The 21,328-nt window shown below is 42.7% G+C and overlaps 1 protein-coding gene across 1 annotated transcript; it reads right to left on the bottom strand.

The window, feature by feature from the left end:
* Positions 1-4,456: 4,456 nt before the first annotated feature.
* jpt1a (Jupiter microtubule associated homolog 1a) lies at positions 4,457-20,926 on the bottom strand. The gene is made up of 5 exons (XM_017721636.2): positions 20,732-20,926; positions 18,232-18,374; positions 13,398-13,501; positions 12,997-13,024; positions 4,457-5,218 (listed from the first exon to the last, which is right to left on the bottom strand). The coding sequence occupies exons 1-5, from the start codon at positions 20,785-20,787 to the stop codon at positions 5,079-5,081; spliced, it is 471 nt and encodes a 156-aa protein (XP_017577125.1). The 5' UTR covers positions 20,788-20,926; the 3' UTR covers positions 4,457-5,078.
* Between the last annotated feature and the right edge of the window lie 402 nt (positions 20,927-21,328).

Below are 21,328 nucleotides of genomic sequence, written 5' to 3'. Positions count from 1 at the left end.
TCCCCCTCTGCTCAGGACATTTAGTTCGTCTTTTTTATTTTTAATGTGCGTGGTTGGTGTGATCTGTGCCAAAAGATCAGTCATGATGAACTTTTACATGCCCACCGACCAGCCTGGGCTGAAAGAGCTGCCGCTTAGGCTACGACTACCCAGGCAAAGTGGCCGAATCGGATTATCTCGCCCAATCCGATTTTTTGGTTTGGCTGTTCACACCATGTTCTAAATGTGGTCTGTATGCGACGTTAGTCTGAACAGATCAGCTCCCAAACCGACCCACAAGCACTGCTCACTGCTGCTCATCTCACTCTGACGGGACCTCACGTGATGTTCGGCGTCATGGGTTCACTCACTCATCATTTTGCATCGGATTACTTGTAGCAAGCATGTAATTGAAGATTTTCATCAGACTGTTGAGCAGAGTGAGCATAAACACCTCAGTCGGAGTCTGTAAACCGATTGAATGGCAAAAATCTTTGCATGTACACACAGCCAATGTTCACCTCTGGATGAGCCACGTGAAGGAATCATGATGACTAGCGACTCCTGGTTTCGTCTTCGCCAGCATCACGGGAGCGATGAAGTTCCAGTGGTTGACAGCTGGGCTCATCACCCACAGTGTGTTCGAGTTCGCCCGAACGGGCCACGGCCACATTCAGCCACGGCCACTTCTTTGGTTCGGGTCCTCGGATTGTTTAAGCTTTGTCTGGAGCTGCAGCCTCGGGCTCCTCGTCTCGTTCGAAACCTCCTCGAGGAGTCGCATTGACATCACATTTAAACGATGGTGTGAACAGCCAAACAAAAAAAATCGGATTTGGTGCGAAAAATCAGATTTGGGCCAATTTTACCTGCTGTTTAAATGTAGCCATACATCTCTGTCAGACACTAGAGGGCGCTTCCAAATGAGTCCAAAATAAATGTTACGAAGCGTTTGCTGCTGTTTGAGCATTTTTGGAGTATATAAAGGCTATAGGAGTTCATAAAGCTGCCTTGTTTACATTGATGACCATTGATAACCCTAACCCTAACCCTAACCCTATTTTTAGTGAAATACATTTGCCTCATTTCTAAAATTAAAAGAAGGTCCTGGGCAATGGTTAGAAACCATTTTAACTTTTTGTTTGTAACCGTTTTTAGCAATAGAAAGTGCGCTTACTTTTCAAGTCACTGTTTTGTTCCAAGTCTCTGAGGCGTTTCTGAGATAACGTTCAGTTTGCCGCTGTCAGTTCAGCCGAGTGAAACTGAAATTATCGTAAGCAAAACAAATAAAACATAAGAGCACAGACCTTCAGCAGTCATGAGACAGTACCTTCATAATGACTCGGTGGAAAAACCCAGTTGTAAGCACTGAAATCTGAGCCCATAAAATTCAACCAGATGAAGAAGTTTGACGCTAACATAGCTAGCTACCATGGTGAACAAGGAGCATTACTGAGGCGTTGGTTAAAAATACATTTTAAAAAATTACACTCGACATTGCTGTGCAATGGCACTGCTTTATGGGCCTCTGCCCATACCTTGTTTTGTGACGTTCACTGGTTTACATGTTATTTTTTTCTTTATAACTGTCCTCACAGGCTGAGCAGGTGAAAAGAAAGCTAAATCAGCTAACAGGTTAAAGCCACAATAATAAAAGACAGACTCCAAATTCAAGCCTTTAAATAAAGTGTCACTTAAAAACTGAGAAACACAAAGAAAAGAATGATACTTAAATGCCTCATACGAGTTAAAATGTCCATATTTAAACTAGAGCAACATAAAAACTCCACAGAGAGCTGAGCTAACCCCGCTAGCTTGATGCTAGCTAAGCTAGCTACCATGGTGAACATATGAAGAGCATCACCACACAGCTGGTTTAGTCCCGCATTAGACACTGCTGTGTAAAGGCCTGATTTATGGTTCTCCGTGTCGGAGTTCCAGTGTGAACACAGTTTAAATGAAGTGAATTTATTAGTGTGAGTAATGGTTGTAGGCTGTAAAGAAGATCCTCTGACTAAAGCGTTTCTCTCACACAGGTTCAGGTTTCACAGATCGATTAAACTACAAACATCAGCAAACATGTATTCGAGCATCCCAACATATTTATATTTGTATTTATTCCTACGTTTCTATCATGTTGGGATGTTATAAACATTGTGTGTTGTCTGTTTATGCTTCACCAGAGGTTCTGTCCATAAGTCATGGGGTGCAGTAATTTGGTGGATAACCTCAATGTGAATGGATGGAGCCAAGCTACAGAAGCCTAAACAGGTGGGTATATCATATACCCACATATACCACATGTGGTGGTTTTTGTGATGTCACAAATGGGATCATTTTGCAACTTAGTTTCCATATATGGACTGGGGAGTTTTATCTTTTATCAGGCTTCACATACATCAAACTGATTAAAGAAATAATTGAGGAAAATGTGGTTTTCCATGATAATCAGCCCTTTACAAAACCTATACTGAGGGAAAGTGGTGTATTAAAGGGCCTGTGTCCAAAATTATTATGGATTTTGTTTCCCACCCCCAAGAATTTGTGAAGTCATATAAGGTCAAAATATTTTTATATAGCGCTCTTTACGACATTGTAATAAAGCAGCTTTATAGGAAATCTGAGCCCGAGCCCCACTGAGCACTGCAAAAAATAAAAATAAATAAATCTCCCTCCAAGCAAAGAGAGAAGAAACCTTGAGAGGAACTAACACTTAGAAGAGGAACCCATCCTCCGGAGGATGTGTGTTTATGTGCCAAATCATTAATTTTCACATGATTATTTTCCCACTCTTCATCACAGATGCCTTCGACGGGCAGAAAATCCTTCACAAGGGGGCGCAATTAGCTGCGTGAAAAGTCTCCACAAGGGGACGCCATCGGTAGACTGGCGCCCCCTTTCAGGGGAATTTTCATCGACACTAAATTCTTCACAAGGGGGTGCCATCAGCAGGTTGAAAATTCCCCACAAGGGGGCGCAGTCAAATTATCCAGTAAGTAGTTCGTTTCATAAGGACAGCACTTTGAATCAATAGCTATGTTTAAACTTTTAATGCTTCTCAAAGTTTTGTGTTGTACGCTATATAAAAGTGACTGACAAACAAGCTGTTTGACAACAAAAATCACGACCATATAGATTTAATATATTAATTAATGGCCTAAAAATAATCACTAGGTCACCATGTATTCAAGAAAATTGTTTTGCCTCTCAGTTCGATTCCCCGGCCGGGCGACCAGGGTCCTCTCTGTGTGGAGTTTCCTCCGGGTTCTCCGGTTTCCTCCCACAGTCCAAAGACATGCAGTCAGGCCAATTGGACATGCTAAATTACCCCTGGGTGCGAGTGTGTGAATGACTGTCTGTCCGTCTGCCCTGCGATGGACTGGCGACCTGTCCAGGGTGTATCCTGCCTTCCGCCCGAAGACTGCTGGGATAGGCTCCAGCACCCTCCGCCACCCTGACGGAGAAGCGGCTTAGAAAATGGATGGATGGATGTTTTGCCTCTCAACACTCATTAGCCCATCTCATGATTCCTCTCAGCCTAAATATACACTAAATATTTATTTGTATTTCACAACATTCAAGCGTTTATTTTTCCAGATGGCTTGTGGAGATATGATCAGGTGTGGAGGCGGTTCTGTGTCAGGGCTGAGGGCTGACTGTGGGTGAGGCGGGCTGCTCTTTGACAGCAGTGTAGATTTGTAGAAGGTGCAAGTGAGCAAAACACGATTGAAGCTGGCAGGTGTGGGTAAGCACAGCACTAGCTCTTGAAGCCAGTTCATGGTATTGCGCAGACAGGCAGCCATGATATGTGGATGAAACAGGTGGGTGCCCAATCAAGCCCATACATCACACTTAACTAAGGTAGATTGTGTGGAGTATTTCATGAGATCTTATTAAAAGTCCATTAAAACTAGAAGTCAGTTAAAAAGAAAAAAAAGAAATGTTGGCATGCACATAGCACGTATGTAGAAAAATGGCTATTGTGGAGCTTTGCGATTCCAATCAATCATATTTAGGGGTAAATTTGGTAAATCATACCAGTTTTGAAACTCAAACGGTTTATTTTCAGTGAATGAGAAAGGGCCCAGCGCTTGTCTAGTTAACTACAAAATAACGTACATCAAAATAAGCCAATTTTCTCAGTTGCCTTTCATGCTCATGAAGCACCCCCTCCTAGGGAACATGGCCATGTACTACAGCTGGAGGGCCTGTTCTGAAGCTCTCAAGGCTTTAGGCCGAGATCTTCCAATCCAGACCCCGAATCCAGTTTCCAATCCCAGATTTTGTAATTAATATTCATTAATTCGACTGCTGGTGTAGTTAACTGGACGCAGAGTGTCATACTTACCAGTGACTGGCACTGGATTGATGTTTCACATTTGAAGACCTCTGGCCTACACTGTAGGAGCTGTACTGAGACAATGCTGTTATCCTTGGATGCAGTCCGTTTTCTTTGGTAGAAATCCTCCCGAAACACACGCAAGCTTCATAACAATAGTTTATTGTACTTAGAAATTCATAACACAAACATTTTTAAATCCATTTACACCAAGGGACAGAACGAACAATAACAATTCACACTCCTTCCACAGCAGGCTTTAGGGGTCTATAGACATTCAACTGCACCGTCTGACAAGCGCTCTCAATTACAAACACGGCATACTTCAGATGAAATTCTCAATGAAGAATTAAGTTTTCAATGAAAAAATCCCCCACTATTGTCAGTGAAACCACTTATCTCATGACCATCAGGCTTAATCTGATCTTCAGTCCAGACCACTACCCCAGAAACCAAACCAGTGAGGAAGAGAGATTGGGAAGTGGAAGGATTTGCTCAGACTTGCACAAATGCAGCAAACAATACTTTCAAGGTGATATAAAAAGGGAAAAAAAAAAACATAGAACAAGATAACATTGTTGGCAAACAGGATTTTGGCCTGTATTTACAAAGTATCTGCATAAGAGGATCAAACTGGGATCCACCCCCACTCACGCTGGGTTTGGTCATGGTGGACTGAGAAGGCAAAGCTGACCCAGGAACAGTGCTGAGAGATACTTTGTGAACATGGCTCTGGATGCTAGGCGCTGGAGGACAACGTTGTTCAGCCCAGGATGAGGGAGGATTTTCCTCCGGGAGGATTCCTGCGGCCGGATGGGACCCCTGCCGCAGCCATTTCGCCTGGGGCTGGGGGCGCAGCCGGCTCCACCTGCTCCTGACCAGCCTCCACGCCATCTGTGCTCTCTGTGGAGAAGAAGAAACAAATCACCGCATTCATTCACTCCCTGAGAAAGACGAACACTGAGCATCAGTCTGAACACAGCTGCCCTCGACTGAGATCACAGTTTTCCTGCTTTTCATCTGGGATAAATAGATGGACAGATTTTCAGCTCAACAGATAACTAGTTAGACTCAGGAGCTATTAAAGAATAAGACAGACAGATAATTATACATAGATTATCAGTAAGATACACAGACAGATAGACAGGCACACAAACAATTATATAATTAGATAATGAGATATTTAGACAGACAGCTGGACAGAGATAATTAGGCAATGAGAATTAAATAGACAGTAAGCAAGACAGATCATGAGACAGACAGAAAGCTAGGCAGACAGAGAGACAGACTTATACGCAAGACTGACTGACAGACAAACAGAGAGACCCTATAAACAGACCATATCCAGTCCCATTCAGACAGGAAGATAGACCAACAAACAGATGGGCTAGATTAATTGTTAGATACACAGATGGTTAGACCGATAGAAAGACAAGCTGAAAGACAGTTATTGTCTATTTATTAGTTTCTCACTTAAAAAAAAAAAAGAAAAAGAAACGTGTCCAATCAGGACTGTTCTATCTATAACATCTAGAGAGATACAGCCAAATAAGGTCTTCCATCGGTCAAGAGTTCAAGAGCTGTACTGAAGGTCCTACACGTTACACTAACTGTACAGACAATCACATTTTGAGTTACAAATTAAGAGAAAAAGCACTCTGGACCTTTTGGAAGTTCTAGATAGGTCACACTATGAATGAGTTGTAATCTAAGCAGTGTTCTGGTTAGCTGCTAGAAATGGAAGACAGCAGCGCCAACTCCATGTGAGGACTATTTACTGAAAGAGTCACTGTAAAACTGATAAACACACGCTAAACCGGGAAGATGAATTGTTTTTATATACACCGGAATTTGAAAGAGTGCAATTTTCAAAACGCATGAGCTGCGGTTATTATGGCCGACATGGACACACTGCTAGTTTTCTGTTCCCTAATAACATTGAGCTTGTTAACAAAACCGTGACATCACATCCACAAGCAGGCTGGTGTGCGGTCTTCTTAACCAGAAAATAAAAGACCCAAACCTCAGTATATATAAACAAACAAACAAACAAACAAACAAACAAACAAACAAACATTTTGTCAAAAATCATTCAGCTCTAGTAGAAGCTCAAATATACATATTATCTGTTTCAAGCGTCGATTTCAAGCGGATGGCTAAAAAAAAAGTAGATTCATGTGGACTAGTGATAACATTATTAGAAATCCCAGAGTCCCTAGAGTCTTATTTTCCTTTCACTGTCCAAGTTGTGTCATGCATGGCCTGACCTGAACGCTCACGGTTTGCCACAGATAAGCAGCAATAGTGCGTTTCTCCCTTTAGCCTTAAGGAATGTCACACGAGTATCATTTGTATAGAAGGTGGACTCGTTTCCCTTGTGTAAATGCAGATCCTACAGATAAGGAACCGTGCAGGACACGGTGCAAACGCTGTATAAAAGATCTGTTCAAAACCAGCAACTTGATAAAAGAAGCATTAACTTCTCTTCTACTCCTAAATCCTTCCTTTCAACATGAACGCAGCTGAAGCTCAAATGCGTGCCTTGCAATCAGAACCCACTGGCTCATTTACAAACAAGACAGACAGGAACACTTGCACCAGTATTACATTACAGTTATATAAAACATCTGCTCTTACAAAACTGCTGCAGGTGCTGTCAGTCTCCTACACACCACCCAACCCCTCCCCCTCCATGCAAGCTGCTCACTCAGATTACAACTATTTGCTTCTGTTTTTTTTAAAACTCTCCAAAGAAAAAGTCCCCAGCGTCATCCTGTCCCATTCTGTGCACGAGTGGCTTTAGTGTGTGCTCTGGTGGCTGTTTAGGGGAACTGCACATACTGGCCATTACAAGTTTGAGAAAACACGATTTAAAAGTTCTTTGTTTGAAGTAGTTTAATACACCAATATTAAAGCCTAAACAGGTTTATTTTTTTAAACACATCTGTGTACATCATTTTGTGAATTAGTACTGCTCTATGGTAAAGACAAATGCAACTGGTTTATCACCCATCATCACTTACTTATATTGCATTTTTCATCAAAGTTAACACACTAAACCGAAGGTACACAACTAACAAAACACATGACAATCAAATGCATGTAGGCATTATATTCAAATACACAAGGAACAGTGATGGCACAGTGAAAACAAGGAGGTCTTGACCAGTGTGTTAAATTAAGATAGAGAGAAGGCATCCAATAGAGTTGGGGAGGTTATACATTTTGGGAAGTACTATAGTAAATAATTGACCATGCACAGAGGTCAGAAGAAAGAAAGAAAGAAAGAAAGAAAGAAAGAAAGAAAGAAAGAAAGAAAGAAAGAAAGAAAGAAAGAAAGAAAGAAAGAAAGAAAGAAAGAAAGAAAGAAAGAAAGAAAGAAAGAAAGAAACAAAGAAAGAAAGAAAGAAACAAAGAAAGAAACAAAGAAACAAAGAAAGAAACAAAGAAACAAAGAAAGAAAGAAACAAAGAAAGAAAGAAACAAAGAAAGAAACAAAACAAGAAAGAAACAAAGAAAGAAAGAAACAAAGAAAGAAACAAAACAAACCCACACACAAACAAACCCACACCTTATCTTGTAGGTACTGAACTGATGTTAAGGAGACTGGGCTCAAGGTTAGCAGTGCTTTAGGGCTGACAAAGCATCAGTTGTGCTAGCATCAGTGTTGGGATAACTACTGAAAAATGAGTAGTTAACTACTTTTTAGCTACTTCCGAAGCGCGACAGTCAGAACGTTTGTGAATCTCTATCCAATACACCAAATAAGCCCAACCGATCGTGTGAACCAGACACTGCATTTAATGATGTGCCAGAAAGAAAGATACAATTGAAAAGCTGCTAACATACAAAAAGATCACCAGCAGAGTTTAAGCGTAACCAACAATCAAACTTACACACCCAAAGGTGTGATATCCAACAAAATGTAGACTAAAGGCAAAGTCAACCATTCCAGGTTTTTCCTAACAAAAATCAACAAAAATAACCGAATTTAAACCAAACAGTTTTGTGCGAAGCCTTTAGCCTCAAAGTTTTCATCAGTGACTCGGACTGATGAAATAATCCTGAATAATCTCTCCACTGCTGCAAAGCTGCTGCGGCTCCACAGCAGAGCTAGATTTTAAGGTAAAACAACAAAATCCTTGTTTGCTGTAAAATTGTTATAAAACACCCAGTTCTTACAAAGTTTTCACAATAAATGTTTATTTATTACCGCACAACTGGTAATTCATCAACCTTTAACTGAAGACTGAAGCGCAGACGTCTGGACACGCAGCGATGCAAATAACGAAAAGGCAAAGAGATATTTAAGATGAATGAGTGAATAATTCGGAGACTAATGGACTTATTTGCATTTATAAGCATTCGCAAAGCTGAAGTCTCGCTCTCAATCTCCTGCTTTTCGTTCAAATTCTCCTGTTCCACCTTAAATGGCGCAGCAGTGCAATCTGCCGCCTCAGGCACCATTTAAGGGGGAACGGGCCAATTCGAACGAGAAGCTGGAGGACAAGAAGCGACTTCAGCCTCGTTAAAAAGTCAAACATTGAGACATTTTACAAGAAACTTGAGGAGAAGTTTCCTGAGATGCGAGAAAAGCGGCTACAGCTGAGCTGAAGGTTAAAGCAGAGCAGACCAGGTCTGTGTAAATTTGTTAGCCTGTACTAGTACAACAGCACATACTAAGACACGTTTACAGCTGTGGTGGTAAAATGGACATACAATGTTGTGGCTCAGCAGGTGGTTTTATTTTGGTTGAAGGGACTCAACCTTTCGGTTGCGACCTCTGAGCTAAGCCTACTTAGTAAGGGGTGATCAGTGCGGGGGGCCAGCATGTGCTCAAACGGTCCTCTGCTCAGTCAGGATTACAGTCACCACTAGGCCAGTTAACGACCGCATTCAGCATATCCAGTAATGCTAATGCATTTGAGAGTGTCATAGTTGATGAGATATGATATCAAAAGTGGAACCAAGATTATGAAGCAGCAGTATATTAAGAGCTTTTGAATCAGCAGCACATTCACTGGTAACACTAAAGACCATTATACACCAAACGGGATGTGAAAAAAAAAAAAAAAAAAATGACATGGAAAATGTAAAATACCAAACCATAAAACAAATTGCTGGCGCAGCAAAATAAATAGACAAAATATCTACGAGAAGGTTCTTCGCTCTTTACGAACCAGTCAACTTGTGGCATTGTGCAGATGCTTTTCACTTCAGAAAAGCAAAAGGAGAAGATGAGAGTTTCTCCTCATTCAGGAGTTGAAACTTTGAGCTCCTTCACTTGCAGCTTGCAGCTCAGCCAAATTGTGAGCTGATTTTGGAGATGCAGCTGACGAGACACAAAGCAAACGGTCTGAATGTCTTCCAGAACAAATAAGATCTCCATTGCTCCTCACAGAACAAGGAAATGGTAACACTGGGCTTCTGTCCATTTTGGAAAAGTGAAACTAGCATGAGGATCTTCATCATTTCATTCAGAAGCAAGAACTCCGAGTGCTTCCACATGGACTTTAACTTAAATGTCTGTAGCTCAGTTTGAGCGTTTTTTTGAAGATTCTGATCCTTTTAATGTTTGTGAAACAGTTCTATTTGCTGGAACACAGCTGCTCCATTATCTTAGTTTTTGCCATGCCAACAGCAAAGGCAACAGTGAGTAGTCGGGGAGTTCACGTTGCCAGTGAAACTTCGTAAAAATCGAAACAGAGCGCAAACATGTCATAAGTTATGTGAAAAAAATTGCGTTATGCAAGATGCTTACACCAAGTCACGTATACACATGCTCAAATTAAACTTCTGTAGTCCGAATAAATTGCACAGCATGTAAAAGGCCTTAATAAGTGCAGCCTCTACTGTACATAAATGCAAATCTGAATGAAAAGCTTAAATTATTTGCTTTCAGGTGAGACTGCGACTTCAAATCAAATCACCCTTTCCAATAGTTTAGCTGTTTATAATGCCCTCATGTTGAGCAGGTTAAAGACTCTCCTGAAGGGGTCACTATTGACAATAGTGATATTGACTATCGACACCAAACTACAATGAAAAACATTCACTGAATAAATTATGTAACTGAAAACGGAGTAACGGAATAATCATATGACCAATAAGGCATTTCAATCTTTGAGGCTATAGATATTAAAACATGTTTTTAGCTCATCAAAGAAAAACAGCTGATATTGAAGGGGAAATTTAAGGGCTGCAGCTGATAAACAGACTTTTCCTGAGCTGCTCAGGATACGTCCAGCCTTCTGTCTACCCTCTGATGTTACTGATATGGTTTTCCTTTGACAAGATAAAGGCACACTTTGATTTCTTCATCAGTACACTGGAAACTGCTGCCTTCTGTCCTGTTTTAATAGCTGCGCCCACAAAAGTGATCTAAAAGCATGAGATACTGAGCTTGAATCTCTTAAACAGCGCAGTTAATAACAGCCTTATAATATAATTATTATAATAAATCATTTTTTGGGGAAATTTCACTTCAATATAAACCCTGTTGGAAACCTCACCGTTGACACCTCGTTAATCCAAACACGGCTGGATCCTCTGAACAACAAAGTCATTAATTAGACAAAATGGTAATATTGCTAAATATCTGTGGTGAGTTATACATTTTCAGGTCATAAATGTCAAAATTCAGGTCATACATGTCAAAGACGTGGTCAAAACATGAGGGGAAAAAAGCCAACTTTGCTAGCACACCTATGGGATTCTAATAGTATCTTAGTGCTAAGCTATGGGTGACTCACCTTACATGAACATGTTTTGTAGATGAAGCATCTGAAGCACCTAATCTTATGTTTTACCTGAAGCCTGTGACGGACATCAGATAACTGCTATAAAAAAAACTAAATTGTCGTCTATTTTTATTTTACTACATCATTTAAACACATCAGCTGCTCTTTACATTGTGTTGAAATTTCATGATGATGAGAAATGATCCAAAAGGACTTTGAATACGTTCTTGTCACATTAAATAACCTTAAAAGTTCTCCTGTAAAGTTTTTTTGAAGACATTTTATCTCGCAGCACTTTTTCAATAGTGAGCTCTGGTACAGAGCTGCCGCTTCTACCCACCTAGTGATTAGACTGCCAGTGATGTTCCTAGAACTTCCAGAAGGACTAGAGTGACCTTTCTTCTCTCAAAATCGGTCTCTTTGTAAATCAAAGTGTGATTAGTTGGTTCCTCCGTCACATCCCAATTCTTTTGGTAGTTAATCTAACGTGTATGGCCTTCAGCCCAGCTCCTGAAGTCCTAAGCAATGAGAGAAATTGCTCTACTGTATCTATTAATGCTGTATGTATTAATGAAAAGTTACAGACAAATTTTAGTTCCCAGAAGTCACCAGGCCGATGGTTCCGATGGTTCCTCCGCCTAAATATAAGCTACAGTCAGGCCAACAGTCCCACACTGTGGTACTTACAAATAGCAGTAAGGTCTTACTAGCTTACTGGCCCAGTCATACTAGCTTTCTTAGCAAAAGTTTACAGGCGAAATAACGTCAATTCAAACAATTCACCGTGATGAGCCGTTTTCCAGAGCAAACACATTTAGCCTGCAAAACCTTGACCAATGGCGCTACTGCTTTGGCTGTGTTGACCTCTGAAAGGGCTCCATTTAGCAGCACTGAAGACCCAAAAATAGAAGGAATGCTAATTTAGCAAGTGGCTGAAAAGTCTTTCCCCATTTCTTCCTCACTGACTAGAAATAAACAAACATTGAGGTGGACAAGCTAGCCAGCTTGATAACTGCTAGGCTAGCTCCTTGGCTAAACGCAGCTGTATCCCCACCCCACTGTCACCATCTATCTATATTGTTACTGCAGCGCTATACTTTCACAAATTATCCAGATAAGTGACATTTACTTTTGCACTTTCACGTTTTATGGTTAGCAAGTTAGACAGCTTTCTAACTGCACCAAAGCAGAGATTTTTGTCGTCAAGCCTACAGACCAACTTTGATTAGGCCCATTTTGAATGGCGACGCAAACTGAAAACAAACTGTTCATTCTAGCACGACACCGAGGACTGAAAGTGGCAACGTTCTTATCTTGACTACCTGAAGACGTAAGCGCCCTCGCCCTCATGTGGCAAAATTAGCAGTTAGCATTGTCCTCAAAGCGTTAAGCTTCAATGCTGTTACACAAGCGACTGTTTAAAAAGATGTGGTGGAGCTTCACATACTAGCCTTCAATCTCCTAGCACTGGCAGCGCTGTGTGACTGAGGGAGACCGAGCTGATGGGTGGAACTGGACACGATTAAACTGGAGAGATAATTGGGAAAAAAATGGCAAAAAAAGTGACATTTGTACACAAAATAATGCACATCGGCTCCGGAGCTTGTCGGATTTAAACACGGTGCGATGGCAGATACGCCACCGGTTTATCTCTACAGGAAAAATGACACTTCCAGATGCAAACGGTGACCTATATAAGTGAGCACATCCTCAGAAAACCATGTTTTATGTTAATATCTTCTCTCCTAGTCTGGTATGTGCCGCCTACTGCAGGTGTGTACACTTGCACTTAAATAGATACTTATTCATGCCAACCACAATCCATTTCAACACGGAGATATACACACGGGCACCGCCTGAGCTGCTGAAGAAAACACGTAATTAGACAGACTTGTTCACTCGTCCTCACACACTGGCCACTTTCTTACTGTAGCTACTCACCAGCACTCACTGTGTTGTTGTCACCATTCTGCAAACAAACACAAAAGGAACATAATGTAAGACAGTGGAACGGACGAGGTGGTCATGTTTTGTAATGGGGTGTACTTGAGTATTCAAGCACTCTAACATGTTTCAGGTGCCTGTATTCAAATACTGAAGTCATTAAGGGACTATTGAGGGACATCAGGGAGGGAAAGAAAAGAAAAGAAACACTAACAAAGCCTCTGCTGTGCATTCAATCGCACATCTTACCTACTGAAAAGTGCATGTGGGCTGTTTTTCAATCATGGATTTTTTCCACACGTCACACGTATTAATAACAGGTTTAACTTAATTTGTCATTACACCTGTATTAATGCATAAAAACCCGCAGAAGGCATGTTTGTGGGCTGCAGGCTCACCGCAGATGAAGGCTCGTCCAGCATGTTTTGATTGGCAGACGGAGGTGCACACCTCCTCAGAGGAGCTGAAGGCTCTCCACACAGCACACCTGTGGGCTTCCCACCTGAAACGCAAACACAGGTAGAGGATAAACACCAGGAACCTGGCAGCAGGGATTCAAATACTTAGTATTACTGTAATCAATTGATCCAACAACCGTGAGATTAATCGGCTAATCAAACCATTCACCCTATTCTGGTTCCTCCGTCTTGGCTTTTGCTGTCATTTTCCTACTGTAAAGCCATTTCAAAGCCACCTTATGGCTGTGAGAACGACTGTGGATCATAGAGCGCTTTTTAAATGAAAGAGGCCATATCGCCCCCTACGCTTCCTGTAGCGTGTTACAGTCTGTCAAAGGGACAATTCTTTAGTAACGAACACATAATTAGCATTCATTGGCACAAGCTATAAATATCAGGTGCCTTATTTCATTTAACATAATTTATAGAAATAACTGTAAACCTGCCTTAAAATGATTTGGAAGTTTGTAGATTTTGGTACTTTGCTGCAGGTCTAGCGATATTTCCGCTCAAATGTTGGTCCATCTTTCCTCTTTTGGACAAATGCGGAAAGCACACCAACCATTTTCAGAGGCCCAAATTTCAGAACATTCCTATAAAACTTAGGTTTTCTTCTCCTCACTGCTGTAAACACATCAGACATTTTGTGTGGTGGAACAAAGACGCACACAGCGCTGAAGCGATCAGGTCAGTCACTCAGACAGCGGCTGATTAATACTCGATTACGGCACTGAACAGACGCACGGCCGGTTTAACCGGCTCGCTCAGGGAGAATTTTTGCATTTCGCTCAGGGCCAAACTTTCACTTTAAACTTCAAAAGCTTTCTGCCAGTCAGATAATCCAACAGCACAAAAACAACCTCTCGCATGTCAACTGGCCACTTTATTAGAAAGACCTTCCATACAGGTGCACCTAGTGGCTGTAGCTCATCTGTTACTGGACACATTTAATCAGCTCCCTTAATTTTTCGCATTATGTTTTACCATGAAAACACTTTCACTCTCAGGTTGAGTTGTTGTTTTAGCAACTTGATTTTCTGGCTGTGGTGCTGTGCTCCTTTGTTTCCTGAAACAGCATACCAGCCTTTCTCACATAGGTTAACATGCCAGAATAACTTCATGAATTACTGACACAGTTTATTTCCTCCTGACTCATAGATCTCGAACCTGATCTCTGACTCCTGCTGTGTTATCAGACCACATGTTTTGGATTCTGATGTCTCTGGGCAGAGCGGCAAGGCTTTGAAGTTGGGGACACACATTTGCTAGTGTTGTATTAGTGCTTATGCTGCAAATGAGATGGCTGCGAATAACAGATCATGAAATGGTTTGTGGGACTCGAATTCTGAGATTAAGTTTTCTAACAATGATATATCAATGTATTGTTGAACAACTGGATGCATAAAAATGACAAAAAAAAAAAAAAAAAAAAAAACCCAACCAACCCAGGGCTCCAATGCAGGCCTCCCGAGTGGCGCAACGGTCTAAGCGTTGGCCCCATCATCAGGAGATGGCGAGTTCGATCCCTGGTGATGCTACAGCCGTCTGTAGCCAGGAGTCCAAGAGAGCACAACTGGCCTCGCTCTCTCTGGGATGCCCCTTCTTCTCCTCCCATCACCCAACGTGATGCTAGTCAGCGCAGGCGTCTGTTAGCTGACGTACCAGATCTCCCGGTTGGCGCTTTCCTCCGAGGACGTTCGGCTGTCCCGTGACGTTGCGTGAGCGGCAGTTTGTAAAGAAGCGGTGGCTGGTTTCACAGGTCTCGGAGGAAGCCTGTGCTGCCTTCACCCTCCTAGCATTGGTAGTATTGTGTGATTGGGGGAGTCCTAATAGCGGGTGGAACTGGAGACGACTAAATTGGGGAGAAAATTGGGGAGTAAAAAAACAAAACCAAAAAAAAAAACAACAAAACAAAACAAAAACAAAAGCAGATGCGAACTCTTTCACTGAAGTGTGCCAGTACCATCACAGTGATCTAAAAAAATCTGTCAACTTGCCACTTGTGACATGTTGACATGTTAACATATTACTCTGCATCGAGGAGGGTCTCTGAACTAGCAGAGCACTGTCTCTGTAACCAGTGGGGGGTTTCGGGGGGTGAAACGTGACTTCACTGGTTAGTATTATATTGCCCCACTCGCTGGTGAAGTTACATCATGAAAAATCAGATGTTTTAGAGGTTCAGTGGTTTAGAGGTTACATTTCAATGAAAACAAGAATTTTGCCATTTTTCGCTAAATGTTGCAGATCTCCCAAGACTTGCTTTAGCACTGGAGCTACGAGGCTAACGCAGAATTACAAATGTTATTAGCAATACTTAAATATTGTTTTCAGATATGATTGTTTTGCTAGAATAAAGTTTAAATGCCCTTGTAAGGCGAGAGCTTACGTGAATTTGAATTCCACCTGAGCAACTGGCGGAGAGCAAGAGATGAAATGCGGAATACGCGGAAGCGGCCGATATTGGGCGACGACTGATGTTAGGGGTAGCTACGCTAACAAGTAATAGAATTTAATTTCAGATTACTTAACAACTTGACACTTTCAGGCGTGTGACGATTTAAAGTGCAGTTTTCCTGAAAATAACGGGTTCCTTTTCAACTACACTACTCAAAAAAAATAAAGGGAACACTCAAATAACACATCCTAGATCTGAATGAATGAAATATTCTCATTGAATACTTTGTTCTGTACAAAGTTGAATGTGCTGACAACAAAATCACAAAAATCACCAATGGAAATCAAATTTATTAACCAATGGAGGCCTGGATTTGGAGTCACACACAAAATTAAAGTGGAAAAACACACGACAGGCTGATCCAACTTTGATGTAATGTCCTTAAAACAAGTCAAAATGAGGCTCAGTATTGTGTGTGGCCTCCACGTGTCTGTATGACCTCCCTACAACGCTTGGGCATGCTCCTGATGAGGTGGCGGATGGTCTCCTGAGGGATCTCTTCCCAGACCTGGACTAAAGCATCCGCCAACTCCTGGACAGTCTGTGGTGCAACGTGACGTTGGTGGATGGAGCGAGACATGATGTCCCAGATGTGCTCAATCGGATTCAGGTCTGGGGAACGGACGGGCCAGTCCATAGCTTCAATGCCTTCATCTTGCAGGAGCTGCTGACACACTCCAGCCACATGAGGTCTAGCATTGTCCTGCATTAGGAGGAACCCAGGGCCAACCGCACCAGCATATGGTCTCACAAGGGGTCTGAGGATCTCCTCTCGGTACCAAATGGCAGTCAGGCTACCTCTGGCGAGCACATGGAGGGCTGTGTGGCCCTCCAAAGAAATGCCACCCCACACCATTACTGACCCACTGCCAAACCAGTCATGCTGAAGGATGTTGCAGGCAGCAGATCGCTCTCCACAGCGTCTCCAGACTCCGTCACGTCTGTCACATGTGCTCAGTGTGAACCTGCTTTCATCTGTGAAGAGCACAGGGCGCCAGTGGCGAATTTGCCAATCCTGGTGTTCCCTGGCAAATGCCAGGCGTCCTGCACGGTGTTGGGCTGTGAGCACAACCCCCATCTGTGGACGTCGGGCCCTCATACCATCCTCATGGAGTCGGTTTCTAACCGTTTGTGCAGACACATGCACATTTGTGGCCTGCTGGAGGTCATTTTGCAGGGCTCTGGCAGTGCTCCTCCTGTTCCTCCTTGCACAAAGGCGGAGGTAGCGGTCCTGCTGCTGGGTTGTTGCCCTCCTACGGCCTCCTCCACGTCTCCTGGTGTACTGGCCTGTCTCCTGGTAGCGCCTCCAGCCTCTGGACACTACGCTGACAGACACAGCAAACCTTCTTGCCACAGCTCGTATTGATGTGCCATCCTGGATGAGCTGCACTACCTGAGCCACTTGTGTGGGTTGTCGAGTCCGTCTCCTGCTACCACGAGTGTGAAAGACCACCAACATTCAAAAGTGACCACAACATCAACCAGAAAGCAGAAAGGTACTGAGAAGTGGTCTGTGGTCCCACCTGCAGAACCACTCCTTTAATGAGTGTGTCTTGCTAATTGCCAATAATTTCCACCTGTTGTCTGTTCCATTTGCACAACAGCTGTGAAATTGATTATCAGTGTTGCTTCCTAAGTGGACAGTTTGATTTCACAGAAGTTTGATCTACATGGAGTTATATTGTGTTGTTTAAGTGTTCCCTTTATTTTTTTGAGCAGTGTAGATTAGCTTCATAGCTGTAGTGGAAAACTGAAGAAACAAACTTCAGACTCCAGGCCAGTCTGAGGCAAGGCAGAAAACTGTACATCAGATTTTTACCAAATTATTCTGAAAGTTCACCGTGAAAGACTGCGGTACAGTTTGATGCCAGGTTTGGCAGAGTCAGCAGGACACATCTGAGACAAGTCCAGAAAATTCTGTTTAGACCAACAGTGCACAACCTTTTGGGGGTTTGATCCTTTTTTTCCCCCCTTTTTCAGTAATTGTGCTGTATTGTCCCCTTTAGCCATACAAGCTTTTCATCATTATTCCACAGGACACACCACCTCCAGCGCTTTTGCTTTTATGTAAGTTTTAATTTGGCTGTACTTTGTATAGTATATTGTTTTGACTATTGTCTATTAAAAAGTAGTGCCACCACAAGTTGCAACCTCTTTTGTTTCTTAGCAACCAGAGCATACGATTACGGTGGCGTCATTAGATACAACACGAATAGAATAGTGCTTTAAAACGGGGACACCAAACCTGCTCAGACAGACCTCCTGCACAGGCCAGCGCCAGAGCAGCAGGGTGGGGTCGGCACCACCATCACGTACCTGGTGGGTTGTTCCGTCGATGAGCGTGAGGGTCCTCTGGCTCCGCAAAGATACTGGAAGCCATTTTATCCTTGCGGACAGCAGGCTTGTCCTCATCGGAGCCAAAGCTGATGTTTGAGCCGCCGCCAGGTGGACGCAACACTCTGAGGGAAAGAGACGGACAAACCTTCAGTCCAGAGGAAGTCAGGGGTTAAATTGTGGGCACTGGAACAGACAACAAATTACCAAGCGGGGGCTTAAAATGCTTGTCTGAATCTGAAGGGACATGCTGGGTGGAGCTTAGGATCAATGAACACATTTGTTAAAGTGGAATTTAATGTTAATACAGGATATCAGATCATTCTGATATTAATTTTTGATGATCTATTGAGTGCCGTCATTGTTGCTATGCTTAATGTTGTCGCTAATGGAATTTGGCACATGCCACTATTGGTAATGTGAAGTTTCCCAGTGGTAGTGGATGAGCTCAAGTTGGGCTACTGCTGGGTTCAGAGAGAATTTCGTGGGGCCACGGTTGGGGTCAGGTTTTTTTTCAGCTTAAGCCAGAAACATACTTCAGGCACTTATGCATATACATAAAGATATGGAAATAAAACCTCTAATGAATATTAGAACTCAGAAGAGCAGAAGGTTTAGGCCATGTTGGGCTGCTATGCTAAAACTTCTGCATTTTGATCATTTTACTGTTTTTGTAACCATCTACAAATAGACATTACATGCTAATCCAAGTAGATTTAGTTCCAATTTACACATTTCATAAATGTTTGTTCATCAGCAACTGGCCACAATTCCCATATAAGTGAACATTTGTCAGGCTACAGTTGGTTTCAGGCAGAAATTTTTATTAAACGTTTACCAATGACCGCCTGAGGCCTTCAAATCCATCCTTAGAGTCATGCAACCCCTATGAGTGCTTATACTGGTATTCTAGTATAAATATTATATTGTACCATATTATACCTCCTTCACGCTCCCAACACGATGATGCCACCATGCACCTGCTCACCAATCGCACAAGGCAATCCATAACAAAAAGGTTCAATCTTTGTGCTGAAATGCTGCTTTGCTGTAAAACCGAATGCAACAGCATGCCAACATGACAGTGCTGATGTTTCATCTGCATGGGCTCAGCAAGGGATCTGGCTGGTCTGTGTACGCATAACCTTATAACTGCCTACACTCCCTGTCCATTTTTATCAGCTCCACTGACCATATAGTTTCACTTTGTAGTTCTACAGTTACAGACTGTAGTCCACCTGTTTCACTGATACTTTGTTACCCTGTCTTCAACGGTCAGGACCTCCATCCATCCAACAGCGTCCAGCAGACATCGTCCTGTCACCACTGATGAAGGACTAGAGGATGACCAACACAAACTGTGCAGCAGTGGATGAGACTATATCTACGAGGTGGACCAACAAGGTAAGAGGCTCGCAGTGAGTGGACAGCGTTAAAAACCTCACACCGGCGTAGCGCACAACACCACGTCAGGGTCACTGCAATGCTGAGAACGGCCAACTAACCAAGTAATACCTGCTCTGTGGTGGTCTTGTGGGGGTCCTGACCATTGAAGAACAGGGTAAAAGGGAGCTAATACAGATACAAGCACACAGTGCTCCTGGAAGCCAAGCTGAGCTGATAAAATGGGCAATGAATGATGACTAGGCTTGACTAGGTGTTGCCTGCAGCTTTTTGTGTGTCCATTCGGAGCCTGTGGAGGGCTGACAGTGGCTAGGCTTTAAGAGCAGCCTGCGACAGAAGAGGCTGAACCCCACCCAATCATCCAAAGCACACCGTCCTGCAATGCTGAGCTGACGGAATCACTTCATTGTAGCTTGCAAACCTCCCACATTTCATCTACCGAAAATAACAGGCTGCCAAATACACAAAGGGGAAGGTTTAGATGGGCAGCTGCAAGCAGTGCTGCAGAGAGAGAGAGAGAGAGAGAGAGAGCGAGAGAGAGCAGCAGGCAATGGACAACAAAGGGAGACCTGAGCAGCTGAACAATAAAGAATACTAAAGTGCTCAGAGCTTTATTACCTCCTACATTAAATTCATTCACATTTCCAGCCCACTGCATCCAATCTGTAACCATTTTAATGGCCAAAATAGCATCTCGGCTTCTGATTCAGCCTCCATGTGCTTACGAGGCTGAAGTTGGCTTCCTGTTCGAATTCACCCGTTCCACCTTAAATGGTGCAGCACTTACATTGTGGCGTCTCAGGCGCCACAATGTAACTACTGCACCCTTTAAGGTGGAACGGGTGAATTCGAACGAGAAGCTGGCGAGTATGAAGCTGAGCAAACATATATATGCATAATGATAATAAAGCATCATCTGAGAAGTAATCTGCGTGGATTTAAGCCTTTTATACCACCGAATTTTAGGCCTAAACCTTTAAACACCCACGTCTAACGCTACATCCACCCAAAACGAGCATGTTAACACTACCTATTCCGGTTCCTTTCTTCCCTTCTCTTTCCTTTTCCCCCGTTTTACCTGGAGCTGCTCTTGGCCTCCGGGTCCATGCCTTGGAAAGTGGTGGTGGTGGTCATTTTTAAAGCGTTAAGTTGAATCCGTTCCTTATAAAGAAGCGATCTTTATTTATTATGATTAATCGATGCTGCTGTACAGCTTCAGAGCCTCATGCTAACGCTTAGAACTCCACCTGCTCAGACAGAGGGGTTTCCCTCCGCTCTGATTTGCTGGAGCCGGCCCTCTCGCTCATTCTGATTGGCTGCTCGGCCGTTAGTGGCTGTTCTGATTGGCTGGAGCGGAGGAACACGCTTTACTCCCTATTACTCTTTATTCTGATTATCCCATTATTTCTTTTAGCTTATTACATGTTAAATTTAACATGTCTGTATAAACATGCACGTCTGATAAAAAAAAAAAAACACTTTTTGTGCGTGGTAGATTCAATCATATAATCAAGATTTTGGCCTTAAAAGCCATTCATGGTGGAGGGATACATATAAGCAGGGCGTTGTGAGGCAAAATAGTCCCTGAAGAACACCTCTTATTCCACAATTTCCACTATTTGAACACCAACGTTACAACTCAGAGGACACGTATAGGTTCACTGGCGTTTGGGAT

The sequence above is a fragment of the Pygocentrus nattereri genome, chromosome 30, assembly GCF_015220715.1.
Source record: "Pygocentrus nattereri isolate fPygNat1 chromosome 30, fPygNat1.pri, whole genome shotgun sequence".
In the NCBI taxonomy this organism is placed as follows: Eukaryota; Metazoa; Chordata; class Actinopteri; order Characiformes; family Serrasalmidae; genus Pygocentrus; species Pygocentrus nattereri.
This window is presented reverse-complemented; position numbering and strand designations above follow the sequence as displayed.